The 12,969-nt window shown below is 39.7% G+C and overlaps 2 protein-coding genes across 5 annotated transcripts; one reads left to right on the plus strand and one right to left on the minus strand.

Annotated features, from left to right (window-relative positions):
* Positions 1 to 2,938: 2,938 nt before the first annotated feature.
* LOC110017554 (serine/threonine-protein kinase pim-1-like) lies at positions 2,939 to 9,205 on the plus strand. 2 transcript variants are annotated; one of them, XR_002872679.1, is made up of 10 exons: positions 2,939 to 3,145; positions 3,261 to 3,454; positions 4,368 to 4,596; positions 5,048 to 5,125; positions 5,239 to 5,333; positions 5,549 to 5,596; positions 5,691 to 5,912; positions 6,627 to 6,807; positions 6,882 to 7,052; positions 7,136 to 9,205. XR_002872679.1 is itself a non-coding variant. In XM_023951971.1 (8 exons), exons 1-5 carry the CDS (start codon positions 4,380 to 4,382, stop codon positions 5,904 to 5,906), a joined length of 654 nt encoding a protein of 217 aa, XP_023807739.1. In that variant the 5' UTR covers positions 3,472 to 4,379; the 3' UTR covers positions 5,907 to 5,912; positions 6,627 to 6,807; positions 6,882 to 7,052; positions 7,136 to 9,205. The 2 variants fall into 2 exon arrangements, 1 of the variants encoding a protein (XP_023807739.1); XM_023951971.1 differs by lacking the exons at positions 2,939 to 3,145; positions 3,261 to 3,454 and having other exon boundaries at positions 3,472 to 4,596.
* Positions 9,206 to 9,296: 91 nt separating this feature from the next.
* Positions 9,297 to 12,444, minus strand: LOC111946872 (zinc finger BED domain-containing protein 4-like). 3 transcript variants are annotated; one of them, XM_023951969.1, is made up of 5 exons: positions 11,143 to 11,246; positions 10,673 to 11,059; positions 10,350 to 10,577; positions 9,621 to 10,243; positions 9,297 to 9,537 (listed from the first exon to the last, which is right to left on the minus strand). In XM_023951969.1, exons 2-5 carry the CDS (start codon positions 10,697 to 10,699, stop codon positions 9,303 to 9,305), a joined length of 1,113 nt encoding a protein of 370 aa, XP_023807737.1. In that variant the 5' UTR covers positions 10,700 to 11,059; positions 11,143 to 11,246; the 3' UTR covers positions 9,297 to 9,302. The 3 variants fall into 3 exon arrangements, 2 of the variants coding, with proteins under 2 accessions (XP_023807737.1, XP_023807738.1); XM_023951970.1 differs by lacking the exon at positions 11,143 to 11,246 and having other exon boundaries at positions 10,673 to 11,134; XR_002872678.1 differs by lacking the exons at positions 9,297 to 9,537; positions 9,621 to 10,243; positions 10,350 to 10,577 and adding an exon at positions 11,632 to 12,444 and having other exon boundaries at positions 10,623 to 11,059; positions 11,143 to 11,519.
* Positions 12,445 to 12,969: the final 525 nt, after the last annotated feature.

The following is a 12,969-nucleotide window of genomic DNA, read 5'->3' on the forward strand; positions in this document are numbered from 1 at the left end:
GCGCGCGTCAGAATTCAGAAGCCTCTGCACTCCGCGGACGCCTCTGCGCTCCGCTCCCGCCCCGCGCGCTCCTTGTCTCCCCTTCCTATCTACTCCGACACCTCTGGCCAGGGCAGCTTCAAGGAGGAGCACTTCGTCCCCGTTGCGCCGGTGGATGGAGCAAATCGAATCTGTCAATCAAACTCATCAGCAAAACAGACGTGCTCGCTTTCAGCCAATTGAATGGCCTCTTAGACTTTCTCTAAGTTTTCACACAGGTGACAAAAAAAGCCCCACCCATCTTTGATTGAGTTTTTGAAGTGGGCGGGATAGGCTCAGGCAGCCCCGTGACCCCGAAAGGGATAAACGGAATAGAAATGAATGAATGAACACTCTAAAAAGTCTATTATAATGCTTTTTAATGCGTTAACAAAGCTTGTTAAGGAATCTTAATATAAAGTGTTACCAAGATCAGTTCAAATTAAAAATCGAATTTGGAATGAAAGCCATATTGCCCTGCTCTGCGGGAGAGTGTGTATATTAATGGGTAATGGGAAGCTGAGGCAGGCTTACTTCACAGCAACAGTCCCGCCCACAGCTCAAAGGTGAATCTCTGATGAATTTTTTGAAAATAGCTTAAAAGATAATTGGAGTGGGATTTCAATCTGGTTCATTTTTGGCTGAACCTTCAAGATCAGATCCTAAAAAGCCTCACACATTCTCTGAATTACTTCCAGGAAGATGCATTTACAAAATAAAGACAAACTAAACAACATTGATGTGCTTCATTACCTTTCTTTCAAAAAGCAACAGCAAAATAACACAAAGTTTCCCAATAGTGAAATCATACATCGGCATGTGTAATGGGCACAGGCCTTCTGGTGTGTATATGTGCGTGTGTGTGTGTGTGTTTGTGTGAGTCCTTTGCAGAAGCCTCCACCACACCACCTGACTTCACCTCCTGCAGGAGATGATTGCGCCCTCCTTCCCTCCTCCAATCACCAGGCTGGGCGGGAAGCATAAAAGCCTCAAGCAACCCCTGTTCCAGTGGCTGCTGACTTCCTGGGAGGAATCTGTTTCATCAGCTTGCCCCTGCTTTTGGACTTGGCATTAGAAGCCTGTGAAAACGGCCTGGTTTTCCCTCTGCCTGTGATCTTTGTTTTCGGTTATGTTTAGTGTCTTGGTGACATCCCTCTAGTTTAAGTGTCATGGTTTGAGTTTCTTTTGTATTGGTTTTTGCTTTCTGTCTTGTTCTGTCATGGTTAAGTTCTGTTTCCTGTTTTATTTTGAAAGGTTTCCTGTCTTGTCTTGTTTCTTGAGTTTTACTTCCTTTGGTCCCCATCTGCCCTGATTGTGTTCACCTGTGTCTTGTCTGCCCTGTCTGTTTATAAGTTCTGTCTCTGCCTTCCTCCTGTGCTGGTCCATTAACTTCTGGTCGTGTGTTTAACGTCTTCATGTGTCTTCGTCCGTTCATGCCATGTTTCATGCCCTGCCACAGTGAGTTTTTGTTTTGTCATCCTGCTCTGCAGCGCATTTGTTATAATTAAACCCCTTGCCCTTGAACCCGTTTGCCTCCCGTCTCTGCGCATGGGTCCTACCGGCTCTCGAGTCTCCCGCACATGACATTAAGTCCCACTTTGGTTTTGTTATTTATTGCCTAAGTGCCTGAGCATTTAAGTTTGTGACCTTCTTTCACCTTTGCAGCTGTCAATCAAATAAACGGCTGCACTAAAAGTCCTAAACCCTTACCGGCTTAACTTTATTTTCTTTATATTACCTATATTCTCCCTCCCTTGGGGTGGGATGTAACAGCATGAAAGCACATATTGGTATGCAGCACCAGTATTCCCCTCAGCTCACCCTCATAGCATCTAATACTTTATCTTATTGTAGTATTAATGTATTAGCACACTGTAAACCCGAACGTTCAAAGTAATTAAATATAATGAGTAGCTAATACTCAAAGTTTTCAAAAAAGCTCTACTAACTCAATCATATAAAGTTTGCGTAACACATTCCCTGTTTTGAGTATTTGTAACTAATCATTTTCAGTTTAAAATAAAATGTTTAAGTTAAGGTAATTAAACTTAAAAACATAATTTAGGTGTAATTTCTACAATTAAGTATTGCATTTTGTTTTTTCAAACAGGTGGATTAAAAAGTTCGCTGCTGCACATACTCGCAGATTTTACTCGAAAATGTTTATTTTGTTAAATATAATGTATTTGAATTTGGGATAGCCCCGGAATTTTTTTATGTTATGGAAAAATCTGACTTTTAAGTTAATCAACTTAAAATAATTGTGTTCGGGTTTACAGTGCAGCATCACAGCTCCAGGAACACGTTTCTTCACCATGATGTTGATTCTCTCAAAATGACCGCTGAGATGTTAAAAGTTAACACCCCGATAGTGACGCCTCTCTGGTCTTCCACAGCTTGCTCTGCTAGAACAGCAAGAGCTTGTTTCCATGGTTAAAGTGAAAAGACTCAAAAAAACGTGCCCAGGGCCTAGCTGAACAGCCACTACCTCTGATTGGCTGTTAAAAGCAGTTCCCCCATATGAGGGGTTTGGTGGACTGGGTGATGCATTCAAGCATTCTAGGACATTTAAAACTTTGCAGCTGGAAATAAACTACAGTATTCAATGGACTCATTTTTAATAAAGAAAATATACAATTAAGTCAGTTCACAAAAAAAGCTTCCTATCAACCACTCTGACCAATCCCCTGCCGCTTAGTTCCTCTTGGCATTATGGGTAGTGTAGTCAAATGAAGTTCATAACAGCTTTTATGCTTTATGCACAATATAATTTGTTGGACCCCTGGGTCTGAAAAATACAGTACATATGTTGTAAAAATCACATTTTCACAAATGTTTTAGTATTTTTCAGATTGTATCGATTCATATGTAAACACCAAAAAGTAAACTAATGCAAAAGTCACATGCTAAGCAACTAAGCAACAGACTGTGACATCACTGATATCAGAGAGCCCCATTTTATAAGTTGCTTAGCAACACGGTTAAGCCATAACATCCTTCGAGCTCTAGAGTGAAGCACGTATTTTGAGACTAGGGAAAGATTTTCCGATTTTTCTCAAGTTTTTGTGTTATAAACAGCAAACGATCACAGGCAAAGATTCTGCCATGGAGAATCCAAAATATACTGGTAAATGAGAGTCCCGGCAAAACTTTTAGTCACACGTTTGCTTCGTAAAAATGCTAAAGTTTGGTTTTTGTGTTGCTATGATAATATTTTAACTCATCCTGCTTCTCCCAACAAGTCGAGAGGAAGACCAGTCCTAAAAAGAAAAAGTGACGTTCCCTGGGCCAATTGAGACTCCTGAATCTGAGCCTACAAAACCATCTACCAGCACCGAAGGCAACACCCCAGTGAGAAAACTCAAGAAAAAAAGACAGGAAGACAAAGAGGAAGAAGAAATAATAAAGCCAAAGAAGATGAAAACTTCACTGAAAGGTAAATGAGCTGACACAGACCCCAAACAATCCGACAACCTGTAGGCTGAACAGAATAGGTCCAATTCTAATTTATTTTTAAAGGACATGTCTTTAATAATTTGACAGTACAGTGCTACAAAAACAAAATAAAAGTCAGAAAATTTAAAAAAGAAGACTAGCACGACAAATCAAAAATTACCAGATCGTCACACTCCTCCCAGACCATCTCAAAAGTTGAGTTGCTGGTATTTTTAAGTCTGCTTTGTAAGACGTAGGAGCAGGTTTGTGGGCCTCAAAGCTCATGACAGCAATCAACTGTCCAAGACACTGGTTTACAATCATCCAAACCTGTAACGTACATTTCACAACAGTACATATGTTATAAAATCACTTTTTCGAAAAGGTTTTACACTGAAGTGCTTTTCAGAAGATGTCAATTTAAACTTAAACACTAAAAGGTAGCCAAAGTCATATGCTGTGTAACTTAGCAACAGACTGTGACATCACTGATATCAGAGATTCCCATTTTATAAGTTGCTAAGCTACACGGTTAAGCCATAACATTCTTTGACCTCTAAAGTGAAGCATGTATTTTGAGACTGGGGAAAGGTTTTCCTATCTACTCTAGTTTTTGTGTAATAAACAGCGAACGATCACGGACAAAGATTCTGCCATGGAAAAACAAAAATATACTGGTAAATGAGAGTCCCGGCAAAACTTTTAGTTACATGTTTGCTTCATAAAAATGCTAAAGTTTGGTTTTTGTGTTCTTGTGATAACATCTCAACTCATATAGCTTTTTAAATAAAAGCCCCCAACACATTGGCATACTTTATGTGAGCTCGAGCAGTATAAACGGTGAAGATATAAAAGAAATATTCTATAGTAATTAAGCTGTTTTTTTGTTGTTGTTTTTTTTTTCATTTTCAGAGTCTAGCACTAGCATGGCAGATGATGGACAAACCAAAAATGTTGAGAGGCAGCCTTTACCTAGAAAGAAGAAACAGAAGAATGAACATATAAACCAGGAACCAATTGAGTCTTCTGAATCTGAGCGACCATCTACCAGCACCCCAGTGAAAACACTAAAGAGAAAAAGACAGGAAGACAAAGAGGAAGAAGAAACAATAGAGTCAAAGAAGATGAAAACTCCTCCAAAAGGTAAATAAGCTGACACAGACCCCATGGTTTTCTCGAGGGACAAGAAAAAAAAAAGTCAAAAATAAAACTGTCATAACAAATTAAGGACATACTCCTCTCGGACTATCTCAAAACGTAAAAACGATGTTTTTAAGTCTGCTTTAACTGCAAACACTGCAACCAAATGAATGTCTCCTTTTTTCATCAACATATTTTACATTTTCTAAACACTCACACTAATTCCAACTGTACTGAACCTAAAAATGTTTTAGTTGTTACAATCAAAACAACCGTCTGTGGTTCAACTTTCCTAAGGTTGCTTCTTAATATGCTCAGCCCATTTGTTTTAAAAATACATATTTAAAAAACACTTAAATACAGTTTTGCCTCTAAGTTTTAGCACAAAGGGAGAGTAGAGGTGTACAAAAAGAAAAGCTCTGAAATAAGAAAACCCTTTTTTTGTCATTTTCAGATTCCAGTTCCAGTGACGCCAAACAAATTTCATCCTCCTCAGCGATAACTGAGAGGGACGACTTCATTACCGATAAAGGTCTGATGATTTCATGCAATTTTCCATTTGAATATACTGTTACTTTATGTTTTATAATATCATTTTCAATAATGAATGAACTAAAATTGCATTTCTGTTTTTTTTGTGTTCAGATAAATTTGAAACCAAATATGTGGAAGAGGATTACTTTGCTTCAGGAGGTTATGGATCCATATACAGTGGCTTTCGCAAATCTGACAATCTACCAGTAAGTGTTTCGTATGCAGCTACAGTAAATGAGCTACAGACTTTTATATGAAAGCATGAGAAAAGTACTTGGGTATATTAATTTATAATCAGACTGTTGATGTTTGTGGTTTAAATGGACTAAATTAAAATAGATTTTGATGGAGGGGAAATGATCCCAGTTCGTCTCCTGTCAGCCATCTCACAGTCAGAAATGCTCTTGTTTGTGTCTTGCAGGTACCCATCAAGCACATTTTCAAACGTAAAATCCCAAATAAAAAAACGGTAAGTTGCTTGAGCCAAATTCCTCTGAGTATCTCTGTTCTAAATGGGTTTCTGTGCTTCTCTTCCTCATGCTCTCTTTGTTTTGATTCTTCAGGATGATGGCAATGGAAAAATGGTTCCTACTGAAGTGGCCATAATGTCAATGTTGCAAGATGAATCCATTCATTCAGACGGAAAAGCAGCGCCAGTAGCCCTGTTGGACTGGTATGAGATCGGTGGAGAAATCCTCCTGGTCATGGAGAGACCAATCCCTTGTGAGGACCTACTTCATTACATTGGTAGCAAAGGAGGCAAACTACAAGAAGAATAAGCCAAGGTAGGCCCGTGTGCAGTCTGTGTTGGTTTGAGATGTTCTGTCTGTTTCTGCAGAAACTTCCTGAAGCTAAAACGTTTATTCAATGCAATCTTGTTTCATAAAGTAGTTAAGTGTTCGATGCAGAAGCAAAAGCAGCTTCCAGTAGGTTCAAAACATTAGAAAGAAGAGTACTTCTAAAGCTACATATACACTGGGCATGTGATGCGTGGTCAAGATCGTGCTAAATGCGGCTTCTTGAACACGCATTTAGCCCATGGTGTTCACACTGGACAAGCCGGGGTGGGCTTCTTCTCCTTTATCCACTATTTCCCAGCCCATGTCTGCCACCTACAGTTGGAAGAGGCTTGGTGCAAAATGTTAAGGCAGTGCAAATCTCTCGATTTGGGCACAAAATGTAAACTTTTGTGAATTGGAGGGAATGTCATCCATACTTCACAACTAAATCCGAGTTCCAGATTGATCAAAATTCAACCTGGTTTGACTTGCAACACATGTTCAATGGCCGTGCGTTTTGTACGTGGAGCTTGAAAACGGCCGTAAAAAGTGCATATCGAGAGTTTTAAAGGTGACGACTCAAAACCCACATTCACCTAGACTTTTCATTGGAAGTGAACCTGAACGCATCTTTACGAGGCCGGCGTGAATGCTGTTTTAGAAGGAGGCTTTCGCTTTGCTGCCTCAGCTTATTTATTACTTCTTTTTTATCTCTTTCAGATCATAATGAAGCAGCTAATTCGCACAGCTATAGACCTTGAGGACAGAAATATCTTCCATCAAGACATCAAAACTGATAATGTCCTCATTCAAACCCACACAAATACACCACAAGCTCGTCTTATAGACTTTGGAGTGAGCTGCATGGCAGAAAAGGATTCCATCCTTAGAGGATTTTCAGGTAGAAGATCTGCATCTACAAATAAAAACATGGAAAATGAGCATGAATATGACCAATGTTTATTTTTTTGCCAGGAACTCCCATAAATGCTCCCCCAGAAGCATTTAGAGGCTTTTGTAGTCCTGGATCAACCATAGTGTGGCAGCTTGGAGTAGTTCTGTATGAAACCCTCCATTACTGCAACGATTTCTCAACAAAACATTTTCTCGAAGGGGATCAAGTGATTGACGATGAACTGTCAGAAGGTAAGAAATAATCTGTCTCTGCATGGATGCTTGGGCTCTCATCTTCATCTTTACTTCACTTTACTTTACTTTACTTTCTCCAGAGTGCCAAGACTTTTTCCAAGCATGTTTAAATACTTCCGAAGAACAGCGCCCCAACCTGCAAGATCTCCTCCACCATCCATGGCTCCAAAGTTTAGCTGATGGGGGCTCCACTCCCAAACATTGGCGCCAACACATGGATGGGCAGAACGGGAACCTGCAATCTTCGATCGGGGATTGACCGCTCTACCACTGCAGACTTAAGACTTAGTTAAAATTATAATTTGTCAAACATGCATATAAGTTCCAATAACATAAATATTTCCTGTTAATATGTTTATAAGCAAACCATAGCATAGACAATCAGAATGCATCATTTTGCACCAAAAGTTCCTGCATAATTTTGCATTGTATTTTAAGAAACTCGGGTGCATGTGATTGAGGTGAGAGTGATTGACACTCACCTCAAAATCAGAAGACCCTGGTTCAAATTCCACCTGGGTCACTTCTGTGTGGAGTTTTTTCAGGCACTCTGGCTTCCTCCCATAGGTAGATTAGTGGTTCCAAATTGAGTGAATGTGAGTGTGTGTATAGTTTTCTGTCTCTAAATACCCTAACAATAGAATGGCAAACTGACCTTTGGGGTGGGGCACACCCCAAAGATGATAATACGACAGGCATATAATCCAGTACACTCTATGGTGCAGAAAAATCAGAAAAGTGCTCCAAGGTTATGTTTTTTGTGGGGCAAGATCAAATGCAATCAGTGCTAATCCTAATAAAAGAGAACAGATTTATGAAAATGAAAGAAAAAGCAGAAAAGAAACAAAAGGAGTATTGAATGTTTCTGCTGTAGTCCCAAAGCTCTACCCCCTCCTAAATGAAAATCACATCCTATACATAGACCATTTTCCCTAACCACCCATGAATAACCTCCTTTTATGAATCTATTTCCAAGTGATCAATTAAAACAAACAAAAACAAAAAAAAAGTTATATTCTTTTATTTTATGCGAACGTTAAAGTAAATGCTTTGGTGTCTGTGGCCTTCAGTGTTGTAAACTCGACATGAGATGCCCTTGTGGTCTTTGTCAAAGTCCTGTTGTGTTGATTGCTGAAATGGAAAAGCAGACTACATTCACTATTTGAAGTTCAGTTTCAGACATTATTATGACGTATTTCACAAGGACTCTGCACAGTTGATTCTCTGCCAAGTTTACACTAGAAATGTGGGCGGCCATAAATCCTTTCTTGCTTAACTGATTCATACTACGTAGATCCTTTGTTGTTTAAAAGCAAAATCAGAGCATAAAGGCTTTTATTCCAATTCTTGGTGCCATCATGCAACCTTTAAATAACTTTGCATCTAACTGCTCGCCTTTTCCGTCTGTGACTTTTATTTCACATTTTAACACCATTGGAGGTTGTAAAATATTAAAATATATTAATTTTGAGATCTACCACAAGTTGTGTAATAGTTATACAACGTTCACACTCAGCCAATTGTGCCTTTTTTGTTTATCTTTGTTGTGCAGCTAGAGATGATGCGATATAGCAGGCATTGTGAATTAATCATGAGGAAAACCATAATGAGGCAGAAACTGGAAAAGCAGGTTTGCATTTTTCACTTCAGTCAAGCTTGTTCTTATGATTATTGTTGTGTGAGCTGGTACTAAACTGTAGAGCACAACAGTTTCATGTTCTCTATCCGAGTATCAGGAGTTTCGGTGCATTACATGCATACTGTCTTACTTTTAAATTATTTTTAGTAAAAAAAATGTAATCAACAACCTACTGTGGGTCAGAAGCAGAGTGGTCCATTCTTTCACAAACGTTTGTATCCCTGCATCCCTGGGTGCCTTTATTTTATACACCTGTGGCCGGGCCAAGTGATTAGGACACCTGATTCTGATTATTTGGATGTGTGAGCTAGGGATGGGAATCGAAGCCCCATGAAGCTCTCATGGGGCTTCGTGTAAATGTGCCAGAAAAATGAATGAAGCATTTGGGGCTTCGAAACCACACAGAACAGCGGCATCTGGTGGCAGACAGGACGTATATCATCTACTCCACTAAGTTCCTTGCCCTTGTAACACTTCAGTGTGGAAATAAAACAAAGACAATGTTTGAAGATTTGTGAGAAGTGCTTGTGTTACATTGTGAATGCCATGTATAAAGTGAGAATGAGTGATTGTGAACCAGGGTCTAACATGACTGGGTGGGATACATGTTATAGATTTTTATTTAAAAACAGAATTTTCTCCACTGTGCTGGGCTTCAGCCTGTTTCGTCTTTGGCTGACGATTTCGCCAGCCTTGGAGAAGATCCTCTCACAAGGCACAGATGAAGCTGGTGTGCATAAAAACTTCATTGCCAGCTTGTAGAGATGTGGGTATAAAACCTTGTGGGTAACCCAGTATCTCAGTGGGTCCTCAGTCCTTGAGATGTGGGGTTCCTTTAAGTACCTAGAAGTAAATTAATAGCCTATTGTCATACACCAGTTAAAAATGAGCAGAAGTTATGATGAGGATTCTAATCTTTACTGTACCTCTGAACCTCCACTGTTGCACTGGCAGTTGTGCTGGTCACCTGTTGTTGAACCCCCACATGCCTGTCCAGCAGGGCCCAGAGACCACCATCTTCCTGCTGACTTGAAGGACCTTCTCTAGGTGGCGACTGTGGCTGTGCCTCTGGAAGTTGCGCCTGCATTGTTGCAGCACACTCTTTAGTGAGTCGCTCTATGGCCGTGTGGGCAGAGCCTTGGCTGCAGAACCCCAGCTCTTTAAACCTTGGGTCCAACAAGGTTGCCATTGACAGAGCAGTGACCTTCTCCAGAGCTGAAAACCTCTCATGGAGATTGTTCTTCAAGTTAGTGGCCAGTTTTTCACCAAGTGGGTGTGTGATCTGACCACACCTGCTTGAGAAAAGATGTTTCAGCATTTTGACCATGGGAATGACTTTGGATGCTGACACTCGTTTTTCTGTCGAAAGCTCAACTGTGGCCTCTTGAAACGGTGAAAGAATGCTCAAGCAGTGGTGTATGGCCTGGTAGTCCTCTGAGGTGAGTGGAGGAAGGTCTGTATGGAGGGTGGCCAGAGCTGCCCCCAGTGGCTCTCTCTCCTTAAACAGCCTTTCCAACATATTAAATGTGCTGTTCCATCTTGTTTCCACCAAAGATAAGACAGCAAGCACATTTTAAAGTAGAGAAGAAAGTAACACAATAAACAACTGCAAAAACATGTAAAATCTTAGATTTAAAAAAAAAAAAAAGTTTCACCTCTTGTATTAATTTGTGCTCTGGCCTGGCCAGCTGTCGCTGCATCTCTGACAGCTTCTCCTTCGCTGTGGTGCTGGATTTAAAAAGACCGACAATCCTACGCCCCTTACTTCGGATATCCTCTAGTTCAGGGGTTTGGGCAAGGGACTTTTTCACCACCAAATTAAGCAGTAATGTATTAGCACATGCAACCATGTTGGGAGCACAGTCTGTAACAAGGCCTGTCACCTGGAAGAAAGATTACATGTTCACAAATCATGTATATTAGGTAGTGGGAGGCCATATTGATGAATGATCTTGTACTTTATTGATCTGGCTCGCACCTTCCCTTTAATTCCCCATTCTTCCATGAGAAGATTTTTGGCCTCAGCCAAGTGAGCTGCAGTGTGGGTTTGGGGAAACTTCAGAACCCCCAAGACCACAGAGGCCAGCTCCACCGAGAATGAACAAAGTCAAACTGAGATACATAAACCAAAGCATTGCACAAAGCAGGGGATACCTACCTCCTCGGTGATAAAATGGCATGTTACAGCCAAGTAAGCGTCCATGTTAATGGATGTCCACATATCTGCTGTAAGGCTGACAGCAGAGGCCCTGCTAACCACATCTAAAGCCTTCTCCTTTTTGGCTTTGTACTTCTCCTCCACCATTGTCCTCAAGGCCTTCCTATTAGGAATTATGTAGGATGGGTCCAAAAGGTTGACAAAAGCCTAATAGTGACAAATAAAATACAGCTTATTATGTACACAAAAACATAAATAATGTAAATGCTATATAATATTAGCCACCTTACCTTGAAGCCTTTGTCTTCAACAATTGAAAATGGTTGTGCATCCATTACAATCATATCCACCAATGCAGAATCAAGTTCTTGCTTTTTTGACACTGCAAAATATACATATGAAGAAAAAAAAAAAAATTAATTGTAGAAGCTGAGCCTCAAACCCAGAACCTCAGCATTCACATGTCACTGATTTTTCCACTGAGCTATCTGTTTCAGTTCTTAGTGTGCCATTAGTTGGATATATTCTTATTACCAATACAAGGTGGATTGAAGGCTTGATTTGCCGACTGCGGAGTTTCAACATAATGAACGGAGCGGAGATGTCGCATCATGGAGGATGTACTATCATTAAATGCAAATTCATGTTTGCAAATCAAACATTGCACCTAAAAAAGAAATTGAAAGAATAAAAATGATTCCTTTCAACTGACAGACATACCTATAAAACTGACATAATCAGCAATGGCTACTAATAAAATAACGTTAATAGTGTATTACCTTATTTGGAGAAATCAAGTTGAAATGATCCCAAGCCACAGAACGTTTTTTACCGGGTGCCATGACGTAGATTCTTACGATACACGGGAAACAACAGAACTGGTCGGGAAACGTTGTTTGGGATTCATCTGTATTTATAGACAACAGCGCGCCCTTCTGATCAAACACACCTGAGATCTGAAACCTGGTTCAGGTGAGTGATGCATTTGGCGCGTCACACGTCATCAATCACGTGATCTGCGCTGGTTGACACACGCTTCGAAACATTGTGCCGAAACACTCTGTTTCATGAAGCTGAACCGCGCGCCGAAGCCCCGTGTCAAACGGGCCATCCCTAGTGTGAGCCAATACTTTGATAATATAGCATAGGTTGGCACCAGTGTGAGCAGGATAAAAAAGCGCTAAATGAGTATATTTCATTTACTGCATTGCATTTTACATTTGAAGTAAAGGGTCTGACTCTGTAACATATTAGATACCAAGCTATCCAGGCAGCTAACAAATGACTTTTAATTTGGTCATGGGAAGCAAAACTAATAATGATCAAATAAAAAAATGACAGGCACAATCACAAACAATCTAAACCTGCTTAGAATAGATGAAGAGTGAATATAATCAGAATCTGTGGTAGCCCATGTCATAATACATAGAGCTATATGCAATAAAAATTAAAAATGATTGTCAAAGCTTATGGTTTGACACTATTTATTAAGTGAAATTGGAGGATCAACTCTTATCTAAGCTAGTTGTCAAAAAAATAAATAAAATAAATAACACAGAGGCCAAACATAGAAGAACTAAGTCCCACTTCACTCATATTTTGATTTATCGCAGGCATTGCCATTGGTCTTTTAATCATAATTATGCCGTTTTTTTAACCTAAATCTAAAAAAGAAAAAAAGACTTTTCATGTCTGCTCCTGATTCACCACAATTTGAATTAAGAAATACTAAATTTTAAGCTTTTGTTTTTTTGCATGTCATTCATCATGAGACAAATGAAACAAGAACATGTTAAAGCCACCAAAAACCCAATTTTCATCGGAGTGGATCTTTAAGGTGAAAAATAACCAAGAGAAAACAAAAAAAAAGATAGTAATTAAGACAAACTTAGAAATATTTAGCAGAAGTATGTGACCACAAGCCTAAAACAGAACCTACATGCAGCATTTTGGACTTCTCGTCATTTGTTCATCCGTTGTTTGTCTCTTGCTGGTTTTCTTTCCTGAACAATGAAATACCAGCAGAAATGCGCAGTAATTCAAGAGCTATTGAATGTCTTCTGATGTGTAAAAGATTGGGAAAAAAATCTATTAATACCTCTTAGAAATGCACTACC

The sequence above is a fragment of the Oryzias latipes genome, chromosome 22, assembly GCF_002234675.1.
Source record: "Oryzias latipes chromosome 22, ASM223467v1".
NCBI classification, from domain to species: domain Eukaryota; kingdom Metazoa; phylum Chordata; class Actinopteri; order Beloniformes; family Adrianichthyidae; genus Oryzias; species Oryzias latipes.

What these genes read in the sequence shown, in the direction of transcription:
- LOC110017554 (XM_023951971.1), top strand. Translation starts at nt 4,380, where the DNA reads ATGGCAGATGATGGACAAACCAAAAATGTTGAGAGGCAGCCTTTACCT. An exon ending in GCAAATCTGACAATCTACCA is followed by an intron (nt 5,334 to 5,548) that starts GTAAGTGTTTCG and finishes TGTGTCTTGCAG; the next exon opens with GTACCCATCAAGCACATTTT. An exon ending in AAATCCCAAATAAAAAAACG is followed by an intron (nt 5,597 to 5,690) that starts GTAAGTTGCTTG and finishes TTGATTCTTCAG; the next exon opens with GATGATGGCAATGGAAAAAT.
- LOC111946872 (XM_023951969.1), bottom strand. Translation starts at nt 10,699, where the DNA reads ATGGAAGAATGGGGAATTAAAGGGAAG. An exon ending in AGCACAAATTAATACAAGAG is followed by an intron (nt 10,244 to 10,349) that starts GTGAAACTTTTT and finishes GTCTTATCTTTG; the next exon opens with GTGGAAACAAGATGGAACAG. An exon ending in GCAACAGTGGAGGTTCAGAG is followed by an intron (nt 9,538 to 9,620) that starts GTACAGTAAAGA and finishes ATTTACTTCTAG; the next exon opens with GTACTTAAAGGAACCCCACA.